This window comes from Ochotona curzoniae, unplaced genomic scaffold (assembly GCF_017591425.1).
Source record: "Ochotona curzoniae isolate NIBS_2020 unplaced genomic scaffold, NIBS_Ocur_1.0 contig_4501, whole genome shotgun sequence".
Classification (NCBI taxonomy): domain Eukaryota; kingdom Metazoa; phylum Chordata; class Mammalia; order Lagomorpha; family Ochotonidae; genus Ochotona; species Ochotona curzoniae.
The window spans coordinates 732,530-741,770 of NW_024466307.1; the positions used below are offsets into that span (position 1 = coordinate 732,530).

At 56.9% G+C, this 9,241-nt stretch overlaps 1 protein-coding gene across 1 annotated transcript; it reads left to right on the top strand.

Moving 5' to 3' along the window:
- Positions 1 to 2,619: 2,619 nt before the first annotated feature.
- Positions 2,620 to 8,952, top strand: LOC121160203 (corticotropin releasing hormone binding protein). Its single transcript, XM_040985853.1, has 7 exons — positions 2,620 to 2,700; positions 2,952 to 3,045; positions 3,233 to 3,390; positions 4,284 to 4,494; positions 6,477 to 6,635; positions 8,603 to 8,710; positions 8,795 to 8,952. The coding sequence occupies exons 1-7, from the start codon at positions 2,620 to 2,622 to the stop codon at positions 8,950 to 8,952; spliced, it is 969 nt and encodes a 322-aa protein (XP_040841787.1).
- The last annotated feature ends 289 nt before the right edge of the window (positions 8,953 to 9,241 follow it).

Below are 9,241 nucleotides of genomic sequence, written 5' to 3' on the forward strand. Positions count from 1 at the left end.
GGAACAGGACAGCACTGCCACGTCCACTGTGGCACCACATACATGGTGAGAAGTACTGCAGCTCACAGTTGGGGGATGCCCCTCAGCCTCGGGAATCAGGATCCCCAGAACACTGTGCCCCCCACCGGAGGACACCATGAGACATTTAGTCACAGCCTGCAAGTCCTCACACCTGTGGAAGCTCCAGTCTGGCCTGGGTCCCCAGTAGGATGTGCCAGCTCCAGGGTGCCACTGTGTGGCTTGTCCTCTGGCTAACTGCAATGTCCACCAGGTGAGTGACCCCCACGTTGGCCACCACATGGACGCCAACACAGTAGCCAAGCTCGTTCTCACTGCAGGTCTCCCTGAATGCGAACGAGCATGGTTTTGCTGACGTGTCTTGGGAAGTTGGTTTCATTTGTCATCTTTATTTCTTAAACTTGATCGCTATGCAGGGGAGCCGCTGTTGGCAGCACTGGTATCAGTACCACGGTGACTGTTCAAGTCACGGTTGGCTCACAGCCCCTACCTCCACTTGGTGACTGAGACTCTCGTGCCCCAGCTGGGTGTGTGAGTCATGTCCCCAGAGTGACCACACCATCATCCCTGGCAACAGTCTGGTCTCGCCCCACCTCAGGGGCTGGACATGTGGCTCAGGTTCTGATCCTGTGGGTGCTGTGGCCTTCACTTCATTCTGGGCCTCGTGCAAGGAAAAATGTCCTTATCCTGTTCCTCCTGCCCCCATGGGATGGTGGGAGGCACAGCTCCGGTACTGCCAGGGGCTGTAGCGCCAGCCCTGGAAAGGCTGTCTGCAAAGACGGAGGGGAGCAGAAGTACCGGCAGCTTGGGAACGCGGGACCTGCTGACGCACCAAGCGGCTTGGTTGGATGACTCTTGGGCACGAAGTTGACCACGTGATGGCCAGTCTTGTATGCTGTGTCCTCAGATGCAGGCCACCGCGTTCTGGAGCCCTCGGTTGGGTCACTTCCCAATGTCCCTTCCCCTTCCCCTGCAGCAAGACGCCCCCTGGCTCTGGCTGCTCTCCACTGTCAGTTTTCCTCACAGGTTCTGGTCTGTATCACTGACCCTTAATTTAACAGAAACCTGTTTGCACTGGTGTTGTAAATGCTGCCTGCAAGTCAACTGCCCCATGCCTGATCTGGGTGGAGGCAGGTGGGGGTTCAGGTGGTACCGTGATTTGTGGATGGATATGTGGGGTCAGGTGCTGCAACCCCCAGCAGTGCTGGCCTCGTTCTCCTGGCTCTTCCCGGGGTGAACCCTGAGAGGTGTCAGTGCCATCCGTGTGTTTGTGCGTGAGGGAACATGTATGTACGTGTCACATGTGAAAGTGTTAAGTGTGTGTGAATGAATGTGTGTGACAGCCTGAGTAGGTGCATGTGTGTAGGGTGTGTGAGAGTACAAGTGTGACAGTGATAATGTGTATGTGCATGTAGGGGTCCACAGGTTGAGAGTAGTGAGTAAACATGATGTGTAGACACTTGGGGATGTAGGACAGAAAATGTGTGTGTGAGAGGGCTGTCTCCGTGGCTGTGCTAACAGGTGGCATGGAGCTGCAGCGGCACCCAGCTTCAGATCGCCATGCAGGAGAGTCGGGGCTCCCCGTGAGTGGTGGATGTTGGGGTTCGCCATGCGGGAGAGTCGGGGCTCCCCGTGAGTGGTGGATGTTGGGGTTCGCCATGCTGTGGCTGGGTTGGGGAGGCAGATGCACAGAGAAGACTGCTCTTGCTCCTCTCAGCTCTCTGTCCCCTCGCCACAGGCCCAGCTTCTACATTATCCCTGGGGTGGGCGGGAGGCCATGGCAGTCAGATCTGTGTCCTGGGTGCTCTTTTGCTGTCCCTTCTGTTGACAAGGTGGGTACAGGGTGAGTGGAGGGGGAGCTCCTGATTAAGAGCTGCCTCCAGCACTCAGACCCTCCTGTAAGTATCAAGTGTGACACCACTAGAAGATTCCTGGGTAACTAAGTATTTGAAACTGAAAAGACACCTGTTTCCTGCAATTGAAGCTGTGATGGTGAATAGTGATTTTAGCAGCAATGTGGGAATCAGCAGGCTCTGGAGTGGAGTGGCAGGTGTGTGTGGCTTCAGGGGTGTGGGGCTGCAAGGGTGAGGGGCTGCAGGGCTGTGGGGCTGCCTGGATGTGCTCTGTGTACCTATCAGGTGCAGTCTCTGAGCTCAGTTGAGATCCACTGTCCACCGACTCCAGAATCAGCTTTCCATTAAGAAAGTGCTGGAAAGAAAAACCTCAGGATAGAGAGCCATAGGGATGGGTAGAAGGGTTGTCACTGGGTTGCTGGGGTGTTCAGTGAACCCAGGTTCCCTCCATGGTGAGTGAGAAGAGCCTGCGTGGCAAGGCTGCATGGGCTTTGTGCTGTATGCACACAGGCATGTCACTGGTGGGACACCATGCATTCCCTGCCCAAGTTGCAGGGACTGGCATGAGAAATGAGCCGGGCTGCACTGACAACCTGTGGCTGGCAGCTGGAGCTCGTCATCACCATGCGCGCAGTCACCAGGATGGGGTAACCCATGGTTACGGGGGAGCTGCCCTCCCACTGCTGTATAAGAGCTCTGTGAGGGAACCCTAGGCTCAGCTGCCCTCAGGACCACGGAGCACAGCAGCATGTCGCCTGCCTTCCGAGTCCGCTGCCACTTGCTTCTGCTCTGTGTGTCAGCGCTCCGCGGGCACAGCTGTGCCGCCGAGGTGAGCCCTCCCTGACCCGCGGACCCTGCATGTCTGCCCACCTGAGCCTCCCTGGGGGTCACCTGCCCTGCTGGGTCCTCCATCCCCCTTGTCTCTGCGCTCGCTGTGTGTGTCCACGGCTTGGCGGGAAGGATCCCAGATCTCCAGGTCCTCTGGGAGCCCCGGGAGACTGTCCACTCTGCTGAGCCGGGAGAGAGAGCTCCACTCCTGGTCCCTCCAACGTGGCGGGACCAAACTGTTTTCCTGGCCAGCTGCGGGAAGCGGTGGACTATGATCCTTGGCGGGTCTTGGGCGCCAGCCCGAAGCGGGAGGTGGCTGGGGAGGAGCCGTATCACCGTGCGCTGCGTGAGTTGGACAGTGGGAGGTTGGGCTTGTGCTGGGACAGGGGCTTGGGGTCTCCCCACAGGATGGGTGGCCGGGAGCGCCAAGGGCACCGTCCCCGGAGAAGCAGCGGTCTTAAGAGGCTTGCGGGGAGGGGGTGTGCACAGGGAGGTGGCGCTGGGAAGGCGTGCGGACTGCGTCCCTCCCACAGGCTGCCTGGACGCGCTGAGCCTCCAGGGCCAGTTCACTTTCACCGCGGACCAGCCCCAGCTGCACTGCGCTGCGTTCCTCATCGCAGAGCCAGGAGAGCTGCTCACTGTGCAAGCCGACCATGCCTCGCTTGACTGCCAACGTGGAGACTTCCTGAAGGTGAGGCCGCACCCCCTGCGGGATCGCCTGGCCCCTGGCCCCAGGCTCAGCTTGTCTTAGGGTATGGCCCCAGTGTAAAATCCCTTGCAAGCCCTCAGAGACTCCAAACTTAATGCGCCCCTGGGGCCCAAAGTCTTGCTGGAGCCCAGCCACTCCTGAGAACCTGGTCCCACCGTCTCCACCAGATGCACTCCTGTGCATCCAGGTGCTCCAAGGAACCGCAGGACGCGCTGCAGGCTGGAAACAGGCTCTCTCCGACCCACGGCCAGCTGGGCTCTGCGCCGCCACTGGCTGTGGGTGCCGCAGTAGACAGGGCTGGACTGGACAATTAGAGAATGAGATCTGCGCTCCAAGTCACTGTGCAGACGTGACCACGTTGGGCGTGGGGTTTTGCAGTCCTTGGGACAAACTAGCAGGTGTCATGCTTGAACGCTAAAGCAGTGTGTGTGTGTGTCCTCACAGGGAGGGGTGATGGCCCTCAGCAGTGTGTGTGTGTGTATGGCAGAAAGGAAGAGGAGGGAGGTGTGTGGAAATGTGCAATATAAAAGAAATACACAGGCTTCCAAAGAGTGTGCCAAGTGGGGCATCTTTGCATGCTGTTTCTCAATGGTTTAAGGGTCCTCATGTAGCGGCTGACAGATACAGTGCTGCCTGGGTCATTTCTCTGACCCAAGCAAGGAAAGGAGCTGACCAGGACTGGGAGGGGGCTACCAGAAAACCATGGTGGTCGGTGCTTCAATTACCAGGGAATCATGAAATAGGCAGGCATGAGAGAATGTGCATACTGTGGGAGCCTTAAGGCTCAGAAAGAAGAGTGAATGAAGGAGGGCCCCTGTGTGGGTGCCTCTGCCGGCCTCTGACCCTGCATCCGCAGTGCCCCTGCACTCCTGCAGGTCTTCGACGGCTGGATCCTCAAGGGAGAGAAGTTCCCTAGCACCCAGGACCACCCCCTTCCCACGCCACAACGCTATGTGGACTTGTGTGCCGGTGGTCTCAGCGGAGGGGGCATCACGTCCTCCCAGAATGTGGCCATGCTCTTCTTCCGCGTCCACGAGCCAGGAAACGGCTTCACAGTGACCATAAGGACACACCCCAACCTCTTCCGTAAGTGGGCTTCTGGCCAGCCTGGCACAGGGCAGCCTTGCTCTGCGTGGACAGGAGCTGACTGGAGTACAAACCATCATCAGAAGTGACCTTAACAGCATCTCCTGTTGGTTACTAGTCACTGAATGTGTCTTTGATCCCCACTGTCCTGCCAGGTCCTCTGAGTCACCCAGCACCCTCAACACTGACCCTCACGCCCCTCATCATCTCCCACAGCCAGGCTGAGCCCAAGGGAGCACGGGGACGGTGGAGAGAGGCCTTGTTCTGGGACAGGCCCGAGCAGACCTGGGCACCTCTGCCTAGGGCATGTCTGCTGGGTAATTGGAGCCTCAGCAGCCCAGGTGAAGCACAGAATGTCAGGATGAGCTCACAGTCACCTGACTGCTGCTTTTCCCCAAGCACGAGAGAGATCTGGAAAATTAGCAGTGATGGTGTCATGCCTTTAGGCTGCATTCGGGGCCCTGATGTGCCAGCCAGGCACTATAAGGAAGATAGAAGCAGGCAAGGAGATGAGAGACCTTCCCAGCCAGAGCCGGTGGATTAAAAGGGGATAAACCTGAGAGGGCAGACGCATGGCTAAACAAGGGTTTGTACAGTGTGAGCCAGCAGAGGGCCCGGGGGAGGGCGGACATGGCTGAGCTGGCTCGTGTGCAGGTACAGCAGAGGGCCCGGGGGAGGGCGGACATGGCTGAGCTGGCTCGCATGCAGAGGTCCAGGAGTCGGGGATTCTGAGCTGGGGGAGGTGAGAGGCAGGGTGGAGTGATTTGAGTTGGTGAGTATGGAACATGGCAGGGAGGGGTGTGTTTGTGTCCTGACTGAGCTGGCAGTTGGGAGAGAGCAAGGCAAGGGACCCGGGAGTGCAGGGTGTTGGTGCTGGCTCAGAACGATGGAGGGCCCGTGTCTCCAGGGAGCAAGGCAAGCAGGGAACCAGAATCAATCTCAGATTTCATCCTTGCTCCATCAGTGGCACACCATGATCTTCTGATTTCTATTAAAGAAAATAAAAGTTTTGAAAGAAGTCATCCCAAAAAGATTGTTTCCAAAGATGGAAAAAAAAAAATCAGATGTTTCTCCTATGTTAGGGATCAGAATCTCCTAGAATCATCCAGGAAGCTTCTGGAATCTTCAAGGAATTCCACTATGAAAAGTGGAGTGAAATAACAGAAGGAGGCCACAGGTGACTCTGACCTGTTCTGAGCCATCAGAAAATTTTATCTCGTAACTGGCAAATTCCTACTCTCTGACCTCACTTCACCTCTCAAAGAATGTTTTGTGATTCTAGATCTGAGATGAAAAAGGCTCAGCTGTTCATATAAACTACACATTGGAAGATTTTTTGTGAACTTACTAACAGCCAGCATAAAGTTTCAAACCTCAGTGTTGTCCATTTCTTTGCAGCCTCCTCTGTCACTGTCATAAAGTGCTTAAAATATTTATTTGATCATTTAAAATTAACAATATGACTTCAGGTATATGGGCTGGCTTCTAGTTTCACTTTAAAAAGAAAGACTTGGTTTTATTTTAAAGGCAGAGTGACAGAGAGAGGGGAAGATGGAGAGAGATCTTCCGTCAGTTGTTTTACTTGCACAGTGGTCCCACTGGTCAGGGCTGGGCCAGACTAGAGCTGAGAGCTCCAGCAGGGCGTCCCAGCACTTGGGCGGCCTTCTGCTGCTCTCCCAGGAATATGAGCAGGATGGGAAGTGGAACAGCTGGGACTTGCCCTGGAACTCATGTAGGGTGCTGGCACTGCAGGCAGCAGCTTAACATGCTGCCCAGCTCCTGGCCTCCCCTTCAACTCCTCTTCTTCCAGAGTCCTAGCTTGCCCATGGTCAGGATGTCCCTGGGCCTTGACTGACATCTGCTGATAGGCCGGCCGGCCAGGCCATCATTATCCCTAGTTCCTTGGCTGCAGATGACCCTGTGCTGTGTGCTGCCTGCGTGCCCCGCGGAGTATCTAATGCACACGTGTTCCGCCCCCCAAGCCTGCAACGCCGTCTCCCCGAGCCCAAGCGGAAGATTCACACTGGTGGTGCCGCAGCAGCGCCGCAACTGCAGCTTCTCCGTGGTCTACCCGGTCGTGGTGAGGATATCCGACCTGGCCCTGGGCCGCTTCAGTGGCCTGCAGGTGAAGGAGGGACCTTGCCCTGCCTCCCGATGTCCCTGGGGGCGGGGTGTGGGGGCGTGCAAGGTCAGGCTCTGAGCCCTGGCTGCTTTGCTCCTGGCGCAGACAGCGGTGAGGTTGCGGTCTGTAATTACCATCGGGCTCGCTTGTGCTGGTGCTTCCCTCACAGCGCCTGGTCTGATTCATCCTCACAGCTGCTTGACTGAGAGCTGGAATTTTCTCTACACACCCAGGAAGCCTCTCATTGACAAAACGGGGCCAGGAGGATGCCAACTGTAGCAGAAAATCAGGGAGCGGAGTTTTGTATTGCAAAACACAGAAGGCGTTTCTGAGAGCAATTTGCTTTGCATTCAGTTCAGTGCATGTTGCTTTAAAATAAGAACATTCGCTAAGAGCCCTTCTCAGGTGAGCTCCTGTGTGGGTTGTAGAATCAAGGCTGGGCTTGGTTTGCTCTCCGTGCTGCACCCTCCTCTGAGTCGGCCGCACAGCCCTTCCTGTCTCAGGTGCCCAAATTCTGGAGCAAATGAGTGACTGGGACCAGGCCAGTGAGAGGAGCATGCCAGCTCCCCTCCAAGCCCCCAGTGCACCCACCATGCCATAGCAAAAGTCAGGAATGCACTGGCACAGTCTGACTGGTGTGGTGCCTGCCTAGGGGTCAAGCCTGGCTCTGCAGAGTGCTGGCCACACACATGGCACCGAGACTTGGTATGACCAAGGCAGCCATGTGCACGGGGCGACTGCCTTCTGCTGGGATGGAAAGAGAACTGTCCACCCTGGGTGACATAGAGTGGCCAGAGGCTGCTGGGTGCCAGGAGAGGAGAGAAGGCAGGGCAGGGAGAGGCATGAGTCAGGCAGCACCGGGTGTACAGGGCCACGCACTCTCCAAGGGCACTGCAGCAGCTTCTGGCATTGAACTTACCAGTGTGAGCCTGCTGCCGTGTAAAGGACTGGCACTGTGGCCCACTTCTTCATTTCTGTGGGAGGAAGGATCTTCAGCACAATAGGCTCATTCTTGGGTTCCCATTTTCCAAGACCTTCTGAAGCCTTCTGCTGTCGAGGGACTCAAGTAGAAGTGCAGGGTGGCAGGCACTGCTGAGGTGCAGGCGAGGGAGCAATGTGAACTGATTGCAAGGTGTGGGGTCATCCAGGCTTTCCTGTGACAGTAGACTGGAGGGACCATGTGACTGCCTTCATGGTTGTGATGAGATGTGGTCAGGTTAGGGCCACTGTCTCTTGTGGTCATGGATGAGACGTGGTCAGCTTGGGGTTATTGTGTCTCTTGAAGTGAGATTCCTGCACAATCCCACAATTCCTGCATATCCTTACTGTTAGACATGATGTGACCCAGGAAGAGGAAAACTCCTTTCCAAAGAGAGGAGATGTGAGGGGAGGGCCCATGCGGACATCTATTTGTGAAGTGAGTCCTCACAGCTGGCCATGGGGAGGCCAGGCTGTCCATGCAGGGGCCCAGGGATGCCAGGCTGTCCATGCAGGGACCCAGGGATGCCAGGCTATCTGTGCAGGGACCTGAGGAGGCCAGGCCATCCATGCAGGGACCCACGGATGCCAGGCTGTCTGTGCAGGGACCCAGGGATGCCAGGCTATCTGTGCAGGGACCCGGGCAGGCCAGGCTGTCCGTGCAGGGACCTGGGGAGGCCAGGCTGTCCGCTCCCTTTCCTCATTCAGATCCCCTTGGGCTTAAAATACACGTGTACACATTAAGAAAAATGGTGACTCGGCTGATTGACAAAAGTCGCTGCCCTGACCCTTCCCTGCTTAAATACCTTGTAATTTCTGGAGTCCCAGGTGCTAAACTGCTTGGCCCTGCCAAGGGCTGTGGGGTGGGGGTGGAGGTTTGCAGTCAGCCCTCTGACCTGCCCTCGGCCAGCTGGTCAGGTGGTCAGCTGGTCAAATGGCCAGCCAACCACCATGTACGTGGGTGTCAGCATCCCTTTCTCTGCCATCTGTTCTCACAGCCGCCCTCAGTAGGTTGTGGGGGAACAGGAGATTTCGTGGAGCTCCTGGGCGGGGTCGGATTGGACCCTTCCAAGATGATGCCCCTGGCTGATCTCTGCTACCCGTTCCGTGGACCTGGTAAGACGTCTGACCCTCGTAGAGGTGCCCAGGCTCCCACGTGCCTGCTGGGAAACCTGTCCCTCTGTTTCCCTCCTGTGACAGCACAGATGAAAATCGGCTGTGACAGTGCTGTGGTGCGCATGGTCTCCAGCGGGAGACACACCAACCGCATGACCGTGGAGTACCACCAGCTGGAGACACAGGACATGGAAGCCCCAAATGAGAACGGCCTGCAGCCCGCCTGTGTGTCAGGACCCTGAGCCCTGGCACCAGTGACTGCAACACGGCGGGGGCCCTGACACCCTGCTGGAACCCCCACCCTTCCCACCTCCAGCACATGCTAGCACCTGTGCACACATGTATGAACTTTCCTACTTGGCCACTCTCTGCAATCTACGTATGATCCATGTGGTGGGAAACCAGCCCTTCTGGCAGGAGCAACGTTCTAAAGCAGAAGCTTGGCAGCCCGTGGTGTGCGGCTCAGGCCACAGAGGAAGAAAGGGGCGGGTCCATGTGCAGTCCAGTGTCTCCCACAGGGAGTGTGTGTTT